Source organism: Bicyclus anynana, chromosome 1, assembly GCF_947172395.1.
Source record: "Bicyclus anynana chromosome 1, ilBicAnyn1.1, whole genome shotgun sequence".
NCBI classification, from domain to species: Eukaryota; Metazoa; Arthropoda; class Insecta; order Lepidoptera; family Nymphalidae; genus Bicyclus; species Bicyclus anynana.
In genome coordinates, this window is record NC_069083.1 from 87,317 (window position 1) to 110,422 (window position 23,106).

The following is a 23,106-nucleotide window of genomic DNA, read 5'->3' on the forward strand; positions in this document are numbered from 1 at the left end:
TATAAACTTGCATTTCATATGAATCTAAAATACACATCAAACTGCCCCACCTCATGTATCAAAGTGCCCCATAGTAATTATATATTTTTAAAATGTGACACATATTTGCTGCTTATTTTAATTTAATTTAGTTAATGTCAATTTATTTGTACAATTATAAGCTGTGACGTCACACGGGTCTCAGCTGAAAATCAGCGCCGTGTATTATACTTGTACGTAGTGCACGGCATATGCTGAGCTGTAAACCCTTTCTTTTTAAGGGTTACAGACAGACATGCTGTCATAAGGATAGGGTACTGACTGTCTGTAACTTTTAGATTTGAATAAATTTATTTTCTTTCTTTCTTTCTTTCCATAGGAGGGGCAGAATGATACAAAAACGATTTTTTATTAAAATCAGTTTATCTCTATTCTCGCCAGTTTTTGCGGTTTTTTCGTAGTCAAAATATAAACTGACATATCAGCCAATGCACACATCAATAGTAGATTGTTATACAAGGGGCTAAAAAGACCCACTATATACGAGGTATTTTAGGGCCCGAGACGTAAGGCGAGGGCCGCCTAAATAGAAACCGAGTTTATAATGGGTTTAGTCCCACGTGTTACACTCTACTTTTCACTACGATTGCGAGAAAATAAAATAGTTTACAATGTTCAATGATTTATTTTAATTGAAAATTAAATGTACAAAGTCTACAATTTTGGATATTAAGGGAGATGCTTTTACCCGGTAGCATAATTTCCGACTACTGTGAAGATGAATAATGAATGTGAGGTAAACGTGGGAGATAATATTTTAAAAAACTCCTTTCGTAAGTAAATCCATTCGTTGTTGTTTTCTCCACTTATTAAACTTTTCGTAGGTATTCGTAGGTATCGTAAGTAAGTATTTAAGTAAATGCGTCTCGACTTTAATGGTAACAGATTGAACGTTTCATCCATCTCCAAATTAAGATTACCATTCTCACTAGATGAAGACAACAATAACAATAATTCACGCCAATTTTTTTTTTAAATTCTCGCTTTTTAATTTTATTTTTTTCACATGAGAAAAATGCAAAGGTACACCGTAAAGGTGTCCCATGTCTTCAAATCTCGCTCTATTTGCAACTCAATAAAAATAAATAAAAAAATAAACGCATTCCACAGACAAGAACGGTGCATTTAATTCCAATTTAAAGTTTTCTATTTATTTTTCAAAACAATCGGGGCCTTACCTATAATGATTCTATTTTCGAATAAAACCTCCTCCGTTTTATAGTAGGCTAGTACTTGGCTAATACTCGCAACAGACAAGAATTAAAAAAACAAAATTACTTTAGCCCCTAGAGGCTAATATGCTTGTTTAGCCCCGCTGTGGAGTGGTAATATGACAGTGTTTTTGAGCAAGAGTAGTGAAAAATAAATATTCAAATATAATACTTAAAGGTCTTCAGAAAAGAGATTGAATTTTTGTGTATCAAACCGCCCCCCCCCCCTTCCCCTAATGTAATTTAAAACGTTAATCATCCAACGTTAAAAATTTAAAAACGAACGGTACTTTTTTAAGGCTTAGAGTTTTATGGCAGAAAAGTGAAACATTTTATGAATAAAATTAACTTTGTGAGGTAAACTATAATAAAAAACATTTCTTTAATTTTATTAATTTAGACAATAAATGACATAAATGGTTGTAATTTTTTAGCCATACAGCTAGTATTACTGGCTGTATTTGGTGCATTTGCCGAAAAAAAACGAACGCACTTCGCTTAACGGTATGTGTAAAAATGACAATGATGTTTTCCGATGACATCAAAATGTCATCTGTGGAAAATAGAAAAATCAACAAATTAATTTTCAGAACATGTGTTCAAAGTGTGTTTTTTCGCAAATGTGTTATAAAACGTCGCATGACATACGTGCGGTTTGATAATCACAGCCTCTGCTTCCTTACTATAGCTCTCGCCTATGGCTCGAGTTGCAATATCGCCTCGGCTGTAATTTTCAACTCACCGCACTTACATAGTGTAGGTACTATTACAATCTAACGGTGACTGAAATGAAACATTTAGTAGCTTTTAGTAGAAATGTGTATTACAATCGTCGTCGGGCTAGATGTGCGGCAGGCAGGCGGCCAGCGCGCGGCGCAGCGCCTGGCGCACGTCGGCGCGGCCCTCGCAGAACACGTGCGTGGCGTGCCGCTCCACGTGCACCAGCGTGTCGTGCCGCGGCAGGTGCACGATGCAGCCGTCCGCGCCCGCCTCCACGCGCGCCTCGCCCACGCCCTCGCGCGCCAGCGCCGCCACCAGCGCCGGCACGTCCAGCGCGCTCCAGTGCAGCGCCGCGCCCGCGCCCGCCGCCGGCTCCAGCGTCAGCCGCGCGTCGCGCACGCGCAGCGCGGCCGACAGCGGCGCGGCGCGCAGCCCGGCGCGCAGCTCGCGCGGCGCCGCGCGCGCCGCCAGCTCGCCGCACAGCTCGGCGCGCGCGGCGCGGCGGCGCACGGCGGGCGCGCGCGCGGCGCCGCGGCGCAGCAGCAGCGTGGGCACGTCGGCGGCCAGCGCGGGCCGCGCGCCCGCGTACTGCTCGGGCAGCGCCAGCTCGCGCGGCCGCAGCTCGCGCACCAGCTTGCCGGCCTGCGCGAAGTTGAGCGACGTGTCGATGGGGCAGTGGAAGGCCTTGATGGCGAGCGGCTGGAAGGGCGCCAGCGCCTCCTGGTGCGGGAAGTCGGGCTCCGTGAAGATGACGGCGTGCGCGGCGCTGGCGCCCCACAGCTCCAGCAGGTGCACGGCGGCGCCGCAGCGCAGGCTGGGGTGGCCCGCGAACACCACGCAGGGCTGGCGGAAGTCGGCCAGCGCGTCGTCGGCCAGCGCGCGCGCGTGGCGCAGGCGGCCGCCGCGCGCCAGCGCCGCGTGCGGGAAGGGCTCCTCGGGCAGGTACACGCGCGCCTGCTTGCCGGCCGACACCCACTCGGCCAGGATGTTGCTGTAGGCCAGGCTGGCGTCGGCGGCGGGCGACAGCACGTACAGCGGCACGTGCGCCAGCCCCGCGCCCTCCAGGTGCGCGCTGAGGCACTCCAGCAGGTCGTACAGCACGCCGCTGGGGTACACGGGGCACAGCACGGCGCCGCCCGCGCGCAGCGTGACGCCGGCGTGCACGCACAGGTCGCCCAGCATGTGGTCGGGGTTGTGCGCCGGCGTCTGCGTGAGCGCGCACAGCAGCAGCAGGTCGGCGCCGCGCAGCGCCGCCTGGTTGATGGGGCGCGGGTGCGTGGTGAGCGTGCTGGAGCCGCTGACGTAGGCCACCTTCTCGTGCGCCGAGCGCAGCACCCAGTTGGCGGAGCCCAGGCAGTAGCCCGAGCTGACGGGCGTGGCGTGCAGCGCGCCGAACACGTCCACGCGCTCGTCGTAGCCCACCACGCGCACGCGCGCCAGCGAGCGCTCCAGCGCGGCGCGCGAGAACAGGCGGCGCCAGGCGCGCGGGCGCGCGTGCGCCAGCGGCGGCGGCAGCACGTGCAACAGCTCCTTCCAGCGCCGCGCCGCGCGCGCGCCGCCCGCGCCCGGCGCCAGCCACTCGGCCAGCTCCTGCAGGTAGAAGCGGCCGATCTGCAGCGTGGGCTCCGTGGCGTACACGCGCCCCTTGAAGCCCGTGTCCTCGGTGACGAAGGGCAGCGCCAGCATGCACGTGTAGTTGGAGATGAGGATGACGTCGAGCTGCGAGAAGTCCACCACCTTGTCCAGCGGCGGGCAGAACTCAGGCACGCTGTCCACGAACACGCGGCCGCAGCACTCCTTGAGCTCGCCGTCCAGCAGCGGGTCGCTGACGTGCGGCGGCGAGTAGGCGGGCAGCGCGGCCAGGCGCGTGCTGGGCACGGGCGGCAGCGGCAGGAAGCTGAGCAGCGAGTGCGCCGACAGCCCGCAGTCCAGCATGATGAGCAGCTCCTTGAACGACAGCACGAAGCACGGCTTGGCGGCGTCGCCGCTGAGGCAGTACTGCAACGAGAGGGCGCATGTCACAGGTGGCAGATGACGCTGCCACACCTGCTTCTGCAATACTAGATCGAGTTAAGCTAACATGGTGTCTTGTCTGAGAAATTCATTTTATGATAAGGGAATACCATGAAATCTCCATACATATATAAATCTGTTATAATCTTCTCCTACAGTCATTTGGGAAGCTAATAACAAAATATTTATTCAACTGATGGTTGTGGGGTGTTTTACTTCCAAGCCTTTTTCTTCCAGACACGTGCATGTTTAATAACAAGTAGCCCTTTGAGCAGTGTTGTCAATGATCATCTTTGATGCTGTTATGAGAACACGCGTGGCCTCCTTCTGGGAGACTCAGAACAGCACAGAACAGCATCCTCAGGACAACTTGTGATGGGATGCCCAGCCCCTTGTTTACTTGTTTACATATTGGATATCTGTGCATCAAGACAATAATAAAAAAAATAGTTTGTACTCTGGACTAGAATGACGCTTGGGAAGAGTCTTTTAACCAGTTAAAAGTCCCAGTTAGCATGTAAGTTTTCTACCTATTTGTATTATAAATTATTATTATTTTATATTAAGTATGTGTTGAATACTGACTATAATATTTTATAGGTGCAGGTTTCTTTCTTCGGTTTTCTTGCTTCTTCTTGATTCTATTTTTGAATATATGAATGATGTTGCAGAATTTGATATGTTGGTTTATGAGTCCGTCGTTGATGAGGTCTGTTCCTAATGTGAGTGTGACGTTTTTATGAATTGACGTCTGTCACTTTGTTTTCTTGTCTATTTATTTTGACATGTTATGAAATGACGTTTTACGTCATTGTACTTTTACTCAGAGGATAAAATGATACATTGGCGAAGTAAATTGTACCCAGTTGGTACAGCAGCAAGCCATAAAATCAAAAATTGAATTGAATTGAATTGATAAAATGATAATAATGAGGTTATTGTGGTCGAGTATTTTATCCTCTGAAATTTATTTGTTGTTTCACAACAGTATGTAATATGTATACTGAGTGCTTTTACCTTTAATAACAAATATTATTGTTAAAAATATTATTATTGTAAATATTTTATTCCTGGGCCAACTGTTGACTCTGTCCTTAAAACACTGTAATTTGGTATAAGTATCACATGAGACATTGACTCCGATTCTAACAAAACTTTTCAATGACATTCTTAACACTGGCATTTTTCCAGAGCATTGGGGTAAGTCTCACATAATCTTTTGCACATAAAAGGACCTAAGGAAGACATCAGCAATTACAGATCAATAGGCTCGATATCGAACGTCTACAAAGTCTTCGCAAAAGTTATCCTAGAAAGAATTACACAACAACTGAATGAGAATCAGCCTGTAGAGCAGGCTGGATTTAGAATAAACTACCGCACAATTAACCATTCATACAATCAAACAAATTTTAGAAAAGAGCAAAGAGTACCAAAAGCGTTTTTATATAATTTTTGTAGACTACTCTAAAGCACTTGATAGCTTGAATCACGACTACATTTTGGTCACCATTAAAACAGCAAGGAGTGGACATCTGCTACATAATGTAATAAACCTCCTCCTTTTTGATGTTGGTTAAAAATAATTTGACACAATAACAAAACGAACAAAAGAGGTTGATATAGTACTGGATGGAAATAAACTCGGGTATGTACAAAAGTATGTGTATTTGGGTCAGATAATTGCTCCTATAGACCAAATGTCAAAGGAAGTAACCAAGAGAATCGTTAGTGGGTGGGAAAATACTGGTCACTAAAGGAAATAATGAAAAGCAAAGAAATAAGTATGACCATTACGAGGAGAACCTACAATACGTCTATACTCCCATGTATAACATACGAAAGCAAAACTTATACAAAATCATAGAGAAAAACTAGCTAAGTGTCAGCGGGCAATGGAATGAAGTATGTTGGGTATAAGACTAACAGACAGTGTCCCATAGGACTAAGCTTACTGATGTCCTCAAAAGAATCGACCACTTGATATGGTGTTAGACAGGACACATGTTACGCTGCAAGAGTGACAAATGGAGCAAGCAGGTAACACTCGGTACTGGACCAGAGTTGCAGCCGTCAGGGTGCAGTGGAAGCATTTGGAGGAGGCCTATGTCAGGAGACACCATGAACAGCGGGGCATAATATAATCAATCATGATTTGATTAGATTAGAATACAACACTCTAAATGAGTGTTGTGTTTGATTTGGTGACCAAACGCTGTTTAAGATAAAGGCTATTTTTATTTTATTATTACATGAGACATATGTGAACTGCAGTGCTGCTGGCTATAAGACCATTGACTAAAACAACTGTTTGATGTTCACATTAGTAAATAATAGTTGACAACATTCCACACGGTGGTCATTTTGTGAAGTTGCGAGCAAAGTCCAAGTATTTTGATGCTTTTTTTCTTTTTAGCTTTAACCAGATTATCGTCATCTAAAGTTCAAAATTTCAATTAGGCTTATTTTACAAGCACTTTTGAAACACTGTGTTTAATGGTGGTAAGTAAAATCGAAAACTTAAAATTCATAAAAAGTTACGAGGGTTCCAACCGTGCCTTGTTCCGAGAAGAGCCCACAACAAACTCAGTCAAGGTTTATTTTTTTGTTTACCACCATTTCACAAACTTATCTAGAACTAAGTACACAGTTGTATGGTGCAGTTCAACACCAAGCTTTTAATCATTTAAATAATCATTAACACTATAATAATGACAATTATTGCACAGCACACTGACCAAACAACTAGAACTATATCTGGTCTATTGGCTACAATATATACCTATCAGTGATAATTGTTCCCTGCTGTGTTGACTCATGATAGCCCAGTGGATATGACCTCTGCCTCTGATTCTGGAGGGTGTGGGTTTGAAACCGGTGCATTGCATTTTAAGAAATTAAATATTGTGTCTTGAACAGTGAAGGAAAACATTCTGAGGAAAACTGCACACCAGAGAATTTTCTTAATTCTCTGCGTGTGTGAAGTCTGCCAATTCGCATTGGGCCAGCGTGGTGATAATAGACTATTGGCCTAAATCCTCTTATTCTGAGAGGAGACTCAAACTCAGCAGTGAACTGAATATGGGTTGATAATGAATGATAATTGTTCCAGGAAAACAATGCATGGGATATGAAGACAGTCAGTGAATAAAGGTTATTTTTATTTATTTTATTATTAAGTATTCAGTGTTAGCAAGATGAGAACACCGAGACACAATATGCTTGAGTAACTCTCCAGGGCTCGACAAATGTCTAGAGTGCCATCTTTCTAAATATTCAATCTTCTCAAACTCATGCCTGTATCTAGTTACATCTCAAAAAGGAGATTTACCTACAAATCTCCTTTTCGTTTGTACATATTCATATTTTGTCTTACAAATAATCTAGTTCCTAGATTGGACTTTATTAAAGGATATGTATGAGGAACATTATGAAATCCCAGCGGATGTCGCTACTTTGAGATCTAGACCAGACATTTTCCTTTTGTCCAAAGTAAGCTAATAGTACCTGTAGAGCTTACTGTGCTGTGGGAGACTAACATTCCGAAGGACCACAATATAAAAGTGAATAAATATTATGAACTAACTAAAATTGGCTATGTAGTTAGTCTGTACGTAAAATCTCTCTACAACTTGCTTAAAGTGCTTGGCCTCTCCAGAAGTGCAGTTAGCTCTGATAGGATCTTACCAAATTTGGATAGGCAGGGAGAACAACACTAGCAGAGAAGATAAGTAATTCCTTAACCCTACATCTAGTTGTCACAAGTCCTGGACTTTGCTTGGTGTTTTTCTCTCTACCACGCGATGGAGTGAAAGATCTGACTTTCCCCAACAACATGTGTGTGTTACTCTATTGCAAAGTACTAAGCGACGAAAACCAATGAAATCGGAATGGCGAGGCTCCAGTGTTACATCTGTGCATTGAGACAACTGCGCGGGGCTAAATGCGTCAAACGTATGGTTGTTATATTACTATTCATCGTCCATTTCATAACTTACCAGCTTCATATTGATATTGGTAATTCGTAGATCCAGGAAAACTTTATGTTAGTAAGTATGTACACGCGAGCGGCTGATTCCCGGCGTGATGAATGTTTTCTTATCTGATATATTTCGGTGGTTGAAGTTTCATGTCCAAAAAAATACTTTCATTTTACTGCGTAGTCACAAATAAAACTCCGAATAACCCGTTAAACAAATAAAAGCCATTATTCAATATTTTGGATATTGAAAATCGCCTATAGAGTCTTGGCTCTTGCTCTTGCACCAGTGTCTGTATTTAAATTAAAAAAAAAAATAAACACTAAATTGAAGCACAAACGTCAAATGAAGAATTGAAGTTTCATGTGTTGTCTGTTTTTTATGCCTGGTAAATAGTGACGTAATTTACCAATAAAAGTAACCGATTTTTATTTATCGATTATCATTATATAAATGCAAAAGAATTCAGAGGTGAGACATACTTGCAAAATAAAATGCCAGTACGAGTGCTTTCAAGTACGAGTGTTTAAAAATAGTAGGGCTAAATATCAGGATTTAAAATACTTGAAAGTATTTGGCAGTGGTCGCCTGTGCCAAAGGAAACTAATCCATATTGTGATGGCATAAGAATCACAAACGACTTAGCAAACTAAAATAAAAATAACGAAACAAAATAAGTTACAATACTTTCATAAAATATTGATCCATATAGTCTTGCAGTCTAAAGAGCACAATTATATAGCGAAAAAATATTTTGAAGTATTTTATTTTGCCGATACGATTGTGTTTCATATTATGTCATTAGAATTTAGATTAGTTTCCTTTGCCAAACCCACGTCTACTTATCAAATACTTTTATACTTGGAGGTATTTCGAGTCCGTACCAGGGCACCCTAGTACGAAGTAAAGCCTTGGTAAACCTGTTTGCGCAAATACATCAAACATCTTAGTAGTAAGTTTTATTATATAATCCACTTTGAACTAGAGTAACCCACATATTTTCTTAAACACAGAGAAAAGCCTCTTTTTTTTCGAAATCTTTTGCCAAGTATAACTGTTACCCCTTATAGGGATTGCTGTACGTTTCCAGTGAGAAACAAACGAGAGAGAAACCAACATCCAATCATCCATACAAACTTTCACTTAAAAGCTTAAAATCGCAATAACATATTTTGTATATAATGATAATTATTTCACATGAATGTGATAGTAGTAATAAAAGCTTGTTTGTGTTTCTATAAATAAAATATAATTGTTATTTACAATATTTTACATTAAATTATTAAATTAAATACTAAACTAAAACTTACCTATAAATAAAATATAAAAACAACATTCAACGCTATTATTTACATTTACTTTATATTTTAATAAAAATTTTAATGTTTTGCTAATAAGTCAATAATCATATATCGAATATTTCAAATGTGACAATGTCATGAAAAAAAAGTACCAAAAAGAAATAATATTAAAGAGGTTTTCTTTTTACATCTCCCCCCCTTAAAAAAGAACTTTATCTAAATAATGTTCTCTAATTTATAATTGTTCTCTCATTAAGAACAGGATACAGTTTTGTGATATGATAAAAGTTTGATTCCGCTTTTTTGTGGCCGGTATCAACTTCATAGATTGAATTGGAAATCCTTTGTACAATTTTGAACGGTCCAATTCTTAATTCATCGGTTTTCTTTCTATTTAAACGATTTCCGTTTTCTACATATACTCTATCTCCTATTTTCAATCTATATTCTTGCCTATTCTGGTCGAATATTTTTTTATTATAATTGTGAGATTTTAGTGTGTTTTCCAGAGCTAGTTTTCTGTCTCTTTCTAGATCGTCTTTAGTGTATCTTGATTTCAGTTCATTTGGCAAAATATTCACATTTTCTCCTTGTAAAAGGTATTTTGGAGCAAATTTCGTAACAGTGTGTTCTGTTTCATTATATTTTTCTACACATTTTTGCGCAATTGTACTCCATGCTGTTTTATTCTGATTTTCATTAATCTTACACCTTATTTTATTGACTAATGTTTGATTTAGCCTTTCATTAAGTCCATTTGAAAAAGGTGTATCCACAGCAGTGAAAATCATTTTTATATTTTCCTGGTTCAGAAATTCTTTGAATTCCTTGGAATTGATACCAGGGTACTGGTCTGTTAATACCATATCTACTTTGTAAGTTTCTGTAACATTTTTCATTAGTTTAATAAAATCTGTGGAGCTTTGTGTCTTTGATGTAGAAATATAAGCATATCTTGTGAAATGATCAACCAAAAGATGTAAGTATTTTTTTGTTGATCGTGATCCTCCAAAACCACCAATGGTATCAATTGATACAATGTGAAAAGGTTGTGTTGCAGGACCTAAATGAGACATTAAACCATATTTTGATTTCTTCCTTGATTTGTTTTTAATACAAGTTTCACATTCATCACACATTTCTTTAATGTTTTTGATGAAATTTTTTGCTGTATAAAATGGTGTTAATTTATTTATCATCTGGGTCCTCCCAATGTGACAATAACTAACGTGAACATCTTTTATAAGATTTATGCTCATCTCTTCTGATAATATAATCTTTTCCCGTCTTTTATTCTTTTTGTAGTAAATTCCATTTTTCTTAATAAGTTTTTGTTTTTGTAGGTCTTGATTTCTATATTGGTCATTCTTTATATCTTGTAGACTTATTAAATTTACAACTTTTAAACAATCATCTCTGTTTTCGTGTGGTTCTAAAACTGGATTTCTGCTTAAGCAGTCGGCTTCCTGGTTGGATTTTCCTGGGTTATATTTTATCTTGAAATTATATTGAGATAAATAATACATCAAATCTCCTAGTTCCTCATCAGTCCTTGATTTAATGTTCATGTTTTCTAATGGTTTATGATCTGAATATACAATAAATTCTTTTCCCATAAGCCAGTGTTGCCAATATTTTATAGATTCTTTTATTGCTAGGCACTCTAGGTATATAGCTTTCTTCTTTTTTTGAGTTTCAGTTAACTTTTTTGAGAAATAAGCAACTGGTCTTATATCCTCATTTTTATCTTTTTGTTTCAAAACCGCTCCTACACCCTTTATACTAGCGTCTGTATAAATGTATATTGGTAGTTCTGGGTCAAAAATATTTAGAACTGGTTTTGAACATAATAATGTTTTTATTTTATCAAATGCTTCTTGACATTCTGCAGTCCATATGAATTTCACATCTTTTCTTAATAAATTGTGTAATGGATCTAAAATAATTGCACTGTGTGGTATGAATTTATGATGAAAATTAACTTTTCCTAAGAATTGGCGTATATTTTTTTTTGTTTTTGGAAGTGGAAAGTTTTTTACAGCAGACAAATAATCTTTCAAAGGCCTTACTGAATTATTTTCTATTATGTGACCCAAATATTTTGCGTATTTTTCCGCAAAAGTACATTTTGAAAATTTCAGTTTTAAGCCTTCCTTTAGTATTGCCTCAAGTAACTTAGATATATGTAATATATGTTCTCCAAAAGTTTTAGAAAAAATTAAAATGTCATCTATAAAGTTTACTGCAAAACCAGAAAGTTCGTATTTTCTTATAATATTTCCCAATATTCTTTGGAAAATGGCTGACGCAGTCTTTAATCCAAACGGAAGACACGTCCATTGAAAATGTCCTTCTTGTGTAACAAAGCCAGTTTTGTATCTATCTTCTATTTTCAAAGGAATTGACCAAAAGGCTGAATTTATGTCAAAAGTAGAAAAATATTCGCAATTCACAGCTTTGATCATTAAATCTTCAATCAACGGAAATGGTTGTGATTGGGGAATAACAATTTTGTTCAATTCTCTAAAATCTATACATAGCCTTGTTCTCTTACCGTCTTCTTTTTTATATGCTAAAGTAACTGGGGCAGCAAATGGGCTATAAGATTCCTCAATTAAATTATTTTTTAATAGTTTTGATATCTGGCTTTCTATTTCTATTCTGTCTTCAGCTGTACATCTGTAAGGACGTTTGCAACAATATTTATCTACACTTAAATCAATATGTGCTTCATAATCCCGTACAGTGCCGATATCATATTTATCCTTAGCAAACACTTGTTTATATTTTTCTACCAACTTATCAATTTCTGATTGTTGGGATAAATCAAGATGATTTACCAATATTTCAAAATTTGCCGTGTCAATATGTTTATTGAAATTCACTTCACATTTATTTATGTCTTCATTTTCTTTTGGATCATTAAATTGTACGATTTTTAGTTGTTCATTTTGCATCAACTTAAAGTTTTTAATACAATCTAGTCCAATCAAAAAGTCATAATTAAAATGTTCATTATCTATTACGAAGATATCCATAACTCTTTCAATATTGTATATTTTTATTTTAAGTTTTATTATACCTTTTGTTTTCTTCTCACCATTAATAGTTTTCAAGCTTACTATTTGGGTATTGTTTGAATTATCATTTTTCTGTATTTTTAATAATTTTGCATTAATCAATGATACATTCGAACCTGAATCATAAATTCCAGAAATATCTAACGTATCATTCAATAGTAACTTTACTTTTATTAATGGTGGCACATCTAGTTTTTTGGACTCTCTTCATTCAGTTCAACTTCCAATTCAGAGTTATTTACAGTTTTAACAACTCCTGTTTTATCTTTATCCTTAAACCAACAATTTTCTATTAAATGGTAACGTTTCCCCTTTTTTTCTTTTACACATATGGTGCATGGTTTTGTTTGTTCCTTTTTATTTAATTTAGTGTCAGAGCAAATACTGTTTTTATTATCATATTTATTATTTCTTACAAGGTGTTCCAATTTCCCAATTTCATAATAAAGATCCTCAGTACTTTTTAAAGATGCTCGATCAATCTGATCCCCCACATAATTCGGTAATCCAACCGCTATAAGGTCAATAAGTGTTTCGGTATCAATTGATTTCCTTACTTCCAGTAAAAGTTTTTCTTTTCTTAAACCATATGCGAGTAATGAACCTGTTTGATATTTAAAGGACAGAGCATATCTAATGGGTGACAATCCTTTGTTTGCAAATGTTTCACAAAAACTTTTTTCCCATTTGTCCCATTTTGATTCTATTGTATGTTTCATTATCATACAACTATACCAATCGACACTAGATTGCTCCATAAAATTTTTTAAAACTTTAATTTTCTTTATATCTTCCTTTATGTCAAAACGTTCACATTCTTTATTAAAATCCTTTAGCCATTGATAAGCATTTGAGTTTCTACCATTGAATTTTTCAATCATGAAATCTTTTGCAATATTCCCTAAATTTTGATTTTCAGGTTTGTTTTGTCTTTCTTCAAGCATTTTTTCTAACAATTTTTCTAGTACTCCATGTGAACCACTAGGTATAATTTCGGAATAGTTTAGCATTTCTTCGAGATAAAAATCATAAAATTGTACATTTTGCTCCGCATCCAAATAAATATCTTTTATTTCCTTAGTTAAGGTTATCCAGACTTTTCTCGTTTGGTATCTTTTATTCAAGGATTTTTTTACCTTAATAAAGTTTGGAGTATTATAAATTGTTTGGTGGAGATTTACCGGCTGATATTCCTCTGGTATACTAAAAGTCTTACCATCAGGTGTGGCAATCGAAGTTACACATATTGCGTTTGATTTTCCATCACTTGTTGGTTTTACTTCAAAATCAAACCTCAGTTTCTCCATTTTTCGTAAAATAGTTGCATAAATGTTGTTTTATAATGATAATTATTTCACATGAATGTGATAGTAGTAATAAAAGCTTGTTTGTGTTTCTATAAATAAAATATACTTGTTATTTACAATATTAAGTTTTACATTAAATAATAAAATTAAATACTAAACTAAAACTTACCTATAAATAAAATATACAAACAACATTCAAAGCTATTATTTACATCTACTTTATATTTTAATAAAAATTTTAATGTTTTGCTGTTAAGTCAATAATAATGTCTCGAATATTTAAAATGTGACAATGTCATGAAAAAAAAAGTAAATTACTAAAAAGAAATAATATTAAAGAGGTTTTCTTTTTACATGTATAATTACTTTTTATATTTTATTTTTTATAATTAATTGTTAAGATATTTTTTTAATCGAAACGTGAGGACAGCACTACTTTTGTTAAGCTGGTCACATTATTTTTAAGTGTGACATTTCGACCTGTCATTCCTGTCTGTTTTTGTCTGTTCTCTTACCTTACCTAATCTATGCCTTACCCACTTCAGCCAGCCAGACCAAAGAGTAGAGTAAGTACTTAAGTAGACAGATATGTTCCTTGGTAGACAGACCCAGGTCCTTCAGGGCGAAAGACATGTGCCGGAACTCCTCAACAGTTTACAGTAGCTTACCTTGTGATTGGGCTTGATTAAGAGCCCCCGCTCACTTAAAACTTTTAGTTGGCCGACTTAGTCGGCCGATTATAGATCAGTAGTGTCATTATCGTGTATTATCTATGCATTATCCGCATCGACGTTGACACTGACAGGATGTATTAACGAATTGAATGAAATCGGCATTTCGCAATAATTGAGCTGCTCAATTGCGAAATGCCGATTTTAATTCGTAAGTTTATAATTATAATACGATTGATGCTGAAGCCTAAACTACTTTTTTGTTATTTTTTTTCTGTCTGTCTGTTTGTCTATCTCTATTGAAAGTGTACATCGATTTTCACGCAGACGAAGTCACGGGCGTCCGCTAGTGTACCTATTGTAAATTGTCATGTTTATGTACGGTCATACTTTTATATGATTGTACTAATTATACTGACAAATAAAGCAATTCATGCGAAATTATTCACTAGCCCTTCCAAAATATTTAAAAATGCACAACCATAATGTTGGAGTGTTCACTTCTGCCGGCGCGCGGCGCTCCCGGAGTGCAACCCGTTGATATAGTCATAGATGATACATTATATATTGAGATATACATAGCTGGGCATTAACTCGTTAATCCGTTAATCGTTAATTAACGAAGTTAACCTTTTGATTATAGGATTAACTTTTAAGTTAACTTTTAAAAATATTAACGGACACGTTAACTTCCGTTAATATGCAGAAGTCCGTTAATCGTTAATCCAATGCCTACTATTTACCGCGCGACGCGAAAAACAGGTTCAGAGAAGTAAGAAATGATGAATGATTTTTTTTCAAAGAAATCAACAAATTGCTTTATTTATGTTAAATATAGATAAAATCAACAAAAAACAAATTATGACACTTTTCCCCAGTGCTCATCCTTATTATCCTTATTTTTGCAATGGTGATCTCACACAATGATATAAAAATGTAATATTACACAGTCATATTAAAGGATTAACGATTAACGTTAACTTGCGTTAATTCTTCCGGGATATAACGCTTTAACGTTTAACGAAGCTAACTTTTTTTGTAGCGGATTAACGATTAACGAAGTTAACTATTTGATTAACAGTGCCCAGCTATGGAGATATAGTGCCGTAACAGTTGTGGCACGTGTTGGTTTGCATCTGTACTCGTTCAGTAAAGTTCCCCAGCATAGGTGGTAGGTAGTAGGTAGTAGGTACACAAACCAGTTTTGACTACCTACTTACTTGTATTATTGAATGCCACAAACAGCGAGTAATTACGAAACGTCGAATAAATACGCTATGATGTAATGTACTCGTCAATAGGTATAGTCGGATGCAATCTTTATTACGTTTCCGAACATCGTGCGTTAAGCTGCGCAATACAAGATTGTAGGTTCGACCTAAACCTTGACGCGCAGAGGCGCGGCGGCAGGGCACGAGCCCGGCGAGGTACCTGCCCGTGCCTGCAACAGGTCAGGTAGGTGCAGTAGCTGCCTGACAACGTATCGAGGTACCTACCACTGTCTTATACATGCTGGTCTTTGCCCGAAACAATGTTTGGATGTTTAATTGGGCAAAATGTGCTAGACTATGTACCTACTCATACCTACTTAGATATGTCTAAATTTTTAATATCTAAAGAAATGAAACTCTAATAATATGTAGGTACTTAGAGTACGTTAGTTAAAACAGTAAAGAAAAAACATCGTGAGAAACCTGCATACCAGAGAATTTTCTTAATTCTCTGCGTGCGTGAAGTCTGCCAATCCGCATTGGGCCAGCGTGGTGGACTATTGGCATAACCCCTCTCATTCTGAGAGGAGACTCGAGCTCAGCGGTGAGCCGAATATGGCTTGATAACGACGACCGAGAGTTCAATTTGTAGCTCGTAAATGGGCTGCCAATACAATTCAGAGTTTAGATGATACCGTGTTGGAACTTGGAGCCCAGTGGGTGTGGGAGGACATTACACTTGCACCTTCCTGACGCTAGCTCGCTTATTTTTATTCTATACAAGTTAGCCCTTGACAACAATCTCACCTGATGGTAAGTGATGGTGCAATCTAAGATTGAAGCGGGCTAAATTGTTAGGAGTAGGATAAAAATCCACACCCTAAATACTCCTACCAGCCAGACCTGCAGAAAACCTCAATCGCCCCAGCCGGGGATCGAACCCAGGACCTCCGTCTTGTAAAACCACCGCGGATACACGGATACAAACTTCGTCGTCGCTACCATCTTAGTCATTGTTACTGTAGGTACATGAAATATATTTCCAAAATAACTATCAGGGGGTGATTAGTGGTCGATACTGATGCCAAAAATGCAATCAGTAAAATTTTTGTCTGTCTGTCTGTCTGTATTATAATATTCTTTATAGAAACAAAAACTACTCGACGGATTTTAACGAAACTTGGTACAATTATTCTTCATACTCCTGGGCAGGTTATAGTATACTTTTCATCACGCTATGATCAATAGGAGCAGAGCAGTGAAGGGAAATGTTGAAAAAACAGGAGAAATGACTCCATTTTTTAAGCTCCCGTCGCCGTCGCGTGGTAGGGTAGGGTTAGGGTAGGGGTAGGGTAGGGAATGGTTAGGGTAGGGGTAGGGTCAGAGTAGGGTAGGGGTAAGGTAGGGTTAGAGTGGGGTTGGGTAGGGTAGGGGTAGTAGTAGGGTTTCACGCGGACGAAGTCGCGTGCGTCCGCTAGTCAATAATAATTATTATCTATATTTTAAACATTTACATATTTAACTTTCCACCGTTCTTAATATAAACATTTACAAACAAGATATATTTGATCAATAACAGTAGGTAAAGCCAAAATACTTAGTCTTCTAAACAAAGCATTTGTTACTTATTTTGTAGGTATTTTATATTAGTATGTAGGTTATAAGAAGTTTTTTTGGTTTTTATTTTAGTAGAATAAGTATTTCAAGTATATTTCTTTTTCAGAACATTAAATATCTATTTCTGTGGTTATTTTAGAGTATCGGAATGTTATACTATTGCGAGTATATAATATTATTATACATTATATGTATGTAAAAAGAAAACCTCTTTAATATTATTTCTTTTTGGTAATTTACTTTTTTTTTCATGACTTTGTCACATTTGAAATATTCGATATATTATTATTGACTTAACAGCAAAACATTAAATTTTTTATTAAAATATAAAGTAAATGTAAATAATAGCTTTGAATGTTGTTTTTATATTTTATTTATAGGTAAGTTTTAGTTTAGTATTTAATTTAATTATTTAATGTAAAACGTAATATTGTAAATAACAATTATATTTTATTTATAGAAACACAAACAAGCTTTTATTACTACTATCACATTCATGTGAAATAATTATCATTATATGTATGTATACATCAGTCGTAATAAATTATATAAAATTAATTACTAAAACGGGTAAAATGCAATAATATTACATTATCATTGGTAAAATGTGTTCGCAGAGACATCGTTTACCTACTACATAGTTTTTACTATAACACATTTGCTCGTAAAGTATCGCTTATTTTACCAATTTCAATATCGTTATGTATCTCATTACGCACATGTGACGTAATGTAAAGTAAAATGCACTCGTGCCCTAATGTAATATAAAACCTTTATCATCCGTCTAAAAGCGAACGGTACTTTTTTAAATCTTGGCAGAGTTTTTATGTCAGAAAAGTGCTCCACATTTTATGAATAAAATTAACTTTTTGAGATGAAATATAATAAAAAAACATTTAATTCTTTAATTTTAACAATTTTAACAATAAATGTCAACCATTTATCTGTATCAGAAACACAAAAATATTAATTCACCTTTTTACTAAAACCTACTGGCTGGTTTGGTGCATTTGTCTAAAACAAATAAACGCTTCGCGCACGCACTTCGTTATCTGTGCAAAAAAGACAAGCGTATAAAAATGTCATAAGGAAAACAGGCAAAAATGCAAATTCATTTTCAGAAAGTTGTTCAAAGTGTGCTTTCTCGCAAATGTGTTATAAAACGTCGTATGACATACGTGCGCTTTGATAATAAAACAGCCTCTGTATATTTTCAACTTACAGACTGAATAACCAATGTAATAAGATACTTTTTTACGTGTGCACTTTTCAACTTTTTCTTCAAAATGTATTATAATATCTGCCTACTTTCCTAAATTTAATTTTTTTTTAAACTACGCTACTCACAGATCTGAAGCATCTGAAGTGTATCAAATGCTGATTTGTTTAACTAATGACGCATCTCTGTTTATTTTATGAGGCTCACGGTAATGCGTTAATCCTTGTCATCATCTTTAACATATGAAAATTATTGTTATGTGGTTAAGCATTATCATACTAAGACCACCAACCCGCACTGAAAATCTCCTCTCCTACAAGGATTGTGTCCTTGTTATATGCCGTTTAAATAGGCTGACAACGTTATGAAGAATTTATTGTATAAAATGCTCTATTTATTTTTTGCACAGATTATGAGTAAAATAATTTAAAGCTTTTTCTACAAAACAAATAAAACATAATATAAAAAAGTGGTACAAAATACATTGGTAATTTAATAAAAATAAAAATATAACTTGGTCACCATAAAGATTTTTTCAAAATTATTAAAATAATAATTAGGTGGTGCATTTTATTCATGTACCCTGTTTATTAGTTGGACCAAAGATTTTATAAAATGTTTGAGATACAGTTTGTAGTTGATGTTCTAGTTAAAAGTTTATATCAATTTGTAGTTTTAAAACTTGGATGGATATTGGTTACCTAACCTAACTTTCGAGTGTTCTTTTCTCGGTCCTATATCAAGAGTCACCGTTCAGCAGTCTACGATCAGCCCTACGGTAAGAGATACCCGTACACCAGCACAGCGAGCGCGGCCAGCAGCAGCGGCGGGCCGCACGCGGACAGCAGCGCGGCCGCCGGCGCGTCGGGCTCGTCGGGCGCGGCGGCGGCCGGCGGCGGCGGCGGCGGCCAGCGCTCCGCCTCCGCCATCTCGCCCAGGCGCAGTCGCGCGCGGCGCTGGAGCGCGTCCTCGCTGTGGCCCACGCGGCGGAAGCACTCGCTGGCGTCGCCGCCCGCCGCCGCCAGCAGCACGTCGGCGCCGCCCGGGTGCTCGTGCAGGAAGCCGCTCACGTCGAACACCTCGTTGTCGATGGCCACCAGCGCGCTGCCGGCGCGCAGCTGCTGCCGCGTGAAGCGCCGCGTCATGTCGCGCGGACGGCCCGTGGCGGAGTGTGCGGCGCGGGCGAGCGGCGGCGCGCGCGCTTGCGTCATCGGCCGACCGCCGGGGCGCCGGGTTGGCCAGGGCCACTCACCATACTAAAAATGCTACACTTAGGTATCTGCTATAAAAAAAATACCCGACTTCGTAAAATAATAACACAACACCAGCTATATAAACAGAAAAGAAAAAAATATTACATGCGATATCGTTGAATATTTTAAACATATTTCACATTAGGTTACTCTAGGTCACAAAACAAAAAATCTCTTTAGCAACATTTCCTTGTCCGTCTGTCTGTCAAGAGTCAAGAGTCAAGACCCTTTATTTCAGAAACGTGTAGAGTTATCAAGTTGAAATCAAAAACATAATATAACCTTACTTAGACGAATCTAACGAAATACTTTGTTTGATTTAAAAAATATTTTGTACATCTTTTTTAAATATGACCTAAATTTAATAATTTAATGATATTTTTCCAAAAAGGAAAAGTATCAAAATACTTTGCTCACGAGATTACCGCCATGTGGAGTGTATGGGCCGGAGCACCCAAACCCACCGTGCACTATTGAACTGGGGCCGCGGGTCACACCAAATGAAACACCGGCTTGATCTCGATGGGTGTTGGGTTTATTTAAACAATCAATGTAGGTACTGATAACGGAGAACACCAACAATTTGGCAAACCGATGGCTTGCCTCATATACTCTAGTATGAACAAGTCATAGCGCGATCTAAAGTGTGAGTGGCGCCATCTAGTGCCACTGCACGTAAACAGGAGTGTTGAGTCTACTATTGTTGTTCCGATAGTTGTTTCAGTCAATTGTCTTATAGCGAAAAGCTTCGACTTCGATATCATATGAAGCTTTCGCTTAACTGTTGGATCAAGAGTCAGATACAGAAGGCAGTGATTCTTGAGATAGCGCGTATTATGAGAAGGTTCCTCTGGAAGCGTGACCGCCGCCCGGTTGCTTGGGCACTCAAATATCCCGCACCGGGACAGTTGATTTTTTTTTATATAGGTGTTTTGTATTATCAACATTGTTAAAAATTAAAAAAAAAACAAATAAATGAATGAGAGTAAACAGAATATTGCATACGTACCTACAAACCTACGAGTACGCGAAAAAATTCATAACCGGTTATAGCACTCAACTCGCGCACCCAACGTCGCAAGTTAAATAATATTCCGTAATGATTCCTAACTGACAACTTCACATACTCGTGGTGCACCCTGCAGATTGTCCGACGAGACTCTAGCAACCGACTGATGGCGGTATAACCATTTAACTGGTTGGATTTTTATAAATGGCACGTGTCGGGCAGCAGCGACACCGGTGCGGAAAAATCCAGCCCTGCGAATGATCAACCCGGATGCCCAGCTTGGTCATTCGATTCGGTGGAAACTTGGGCTGTGCTGAGGTCTTTGCAGAGATGCCGGGTCGACTACAGGTACATTCAAGCGTTGAAGTGTTTGTATGAAAGCGCAACTATGTCAGTCCGTATACAGGATCAGACTACGAGGCCAATCCAATTGCAGCGAGATGCATGCATCGAGAGATGTAATCTCCCCAAAGCTATTTACCGCTGCATTGGAAGATGTCTTTAAGTTTCTGGACTGGTTCCGCGACATCTGTTCGTCCGAAATTCCTCAGTGTTTGAAGACGAAAGTCTTCGATCAGTGCGTGTTGCCAGTGATGGATCCGAGATTTGGTCACTGACTATGGGCCTTATTAGAAGGCTCAAAGTCACTCAGCGGGCGATGGAGCGAGCTATGCTTGGAGTTTCTCTACGTGATCGAATCAGGAATGAGGAGACCCGCCGACGAACCAAAGTCACTGACATAGCTCAGCGAGTCGCGAAGCTCAAGTGGCAATGGCCATGGACGTTGGGATCTCAAGGTGCTGGAATGGCGACCCCGCACCGGAAATCGCAGTGTTGGTCGACCCCCCACTAGGTGGACCAAGGATATCAAGCAGGTTGCAAGGAGCCGCTGGATGCTGGCGGCTCGAGGTTGAAACTTGTCTGTTTGTTTGACTAGGTAGGTACCTAGTCCAAACAAACTGACAAGTTTCAGTTTTATTATATTAATGTATTTCCTTAATGAACGATATGTCAAATATAAAAATACTAACTAACCTAACCTAACTAGTGCAAGCAAACTGACAACTTTCGGTTTTGTTATATTAATGTTTTTAATTATAATAATTATAAATGACGTGTGATGTTTACCCGCGCGTCACGTGTGCGGTACGCTCGTCACAAGTGCGCGTCACCACATTCTGTGCATACATTAATGCAAAGAGCGGCGGCTCCGTGCGATTGACCTTTGCGATTGTCTTGCGACCTACCTCTAAGGTCAACTATTCAACCGAATTTGTATCGTGTACATTAATAGGTACTAATCGAAAGTGTATCGTTGACCGCAGCGCCGCTGGTGAAATCTGACGAGTAGACGTAGTTCATCATCATTACCACTCTCGAGCGATGAATCCTCGGGTGACGCCGCTGAGGTCCCAATGAGTCCCAGGAGCCTTCGGCACTTACACAATCGGGTTACACTTACACGATTAAGTCACCTAACATTCGGAAATGATAGGTATTTGCCTGGATTACCTGAGGTGGCCATCAGCACCGTGATAGTCAGCATCACCAGCATCATCAGCATGGCATGGCCGCCACAGTGCGCCACTGTCGCGGCCAAGTACGTGTCGAGCCACGCGCAGTGTAGAGTTCCGTATATTAAGTTAGCAGTTTAATCTCCTATGAAATGCACAAAAATACCGATAACATTCGTCCTCACTTTGTATGTAGGGAAGGAACCGTATTTTTTTTTATTGTATCACTTTATAGAAGTAATTGATATACATACGCACACCAAATTTAAGCTTTCTAATTTTAACAGATACTGAGTTATCTTACTGACAACTTTATTTTTTTTTAACAACGGAAATACATGGATTTGTGTATTGTGCTTCTACGTAATACAATGTTGAGTTGCACCTTTCGTTGTACGGGTCATCACCACCTCATCATCACGAACAGCCTATTCGTGCGTAATTGAAATTATTTTTTTATTTGAAAAGACAAAACGAAGAAAGACAAAACCGTGATTAATTTTTTTTCCGTTTTGTCTTTCTTTCATTTACAATCATCGCTAACCTACATGTATAGGTGACAAGCCAAGATTTAGGTAACACTCAGGTCTCGGTCGGGAACATTGAGCTGCAGCTGACGACGCACTTTACTGTTAGTAGTTAGTAGATTAGTTCCAAAACAGCGGCCAACTGTCAAGACAGACTGACAGCGACCCGGCGGCAGTCGGCGTCAGCCCGCAAAGTGAGCGACGCCGAGCGACCGGCCGCAGGCAGGAACAAGGCAGGTGTGATACAGAAAAACGCATACGAAATATTAAATATTTTATTTGAAAACAAACTTATTCGATTCATGTATACATAAAGTTCACGTTTTACATACATCTCTCCGCTTTTATACAATTTGAGTTTTTTCACCTACGAGTACTTAGTCAATTTATTGTAAAACTTGTCTATCATTAACATTATATGTACAGTGTGTGTC

The 23,106-nt window shown here is 38.7% G+C and overlaps 2 protein-coding genes across 2 annotated transcripts; both read right to left on the reverse strand.

Annotated features, from left to right (window-relative positions):
- Nucleotides 1-1,693: 1,693 nt before the first annotated feature.
- On the reverse strand, nucleotides 1,694-8,294 carry LOC112050739 (integrator complex subunit 9). Its single transcript, XM_052881476.1, has 2 exons — nucleotides 7,982-8,294; nucleotides 1,694-3,968 (listed from the first exon to the last, which is right to left on the reverse strand). The coding sequence occupies exons 1-2, from the start codon at nucleotides 7,988-7,990 to the stop codon at nucleotides 2,091-2,093; spliced, it is 1,887 nt and encodes a 628-aa protein (XP_052737436.1). The 5' UTR covers nucleotides 7,991-8,294; the 3' UTR covers nucleotides 1,694-2,090.
- Nucleotides 8,295-17,505: 9,211 nt separating this feature from the next.
- Nucleotides 17,506-19,595, reverse strand: LOC112050740 (cytochrome b5-like). The gene has a single exon (XM_052881625.1). The coding sequence runs from the start codon at nucleotides 19,578-19,580 to the stop codon at nucleotides 19,143-19,145; it is 438 nt and encodes a 145-aa protein (XP_052737585.1). The 5' UTR covers nucleotides 19,581-19,595; the 3' UTR covers nucleotides 17,506-19,142.
- Between the last annotated feature and the right edge of the window lie 3,511 nt (nucleotides 19,596-23,106).

Excerpts from the sequence above, each read along its gene's own strand:
- LOC112050740 (XM_052881625.1), bottom strand. The coding sequence starts at position 19,580 with ATGACGCAAGCGCGCGCGCCGCCGCTCGCCCGCGCCGCACACTCCGCC.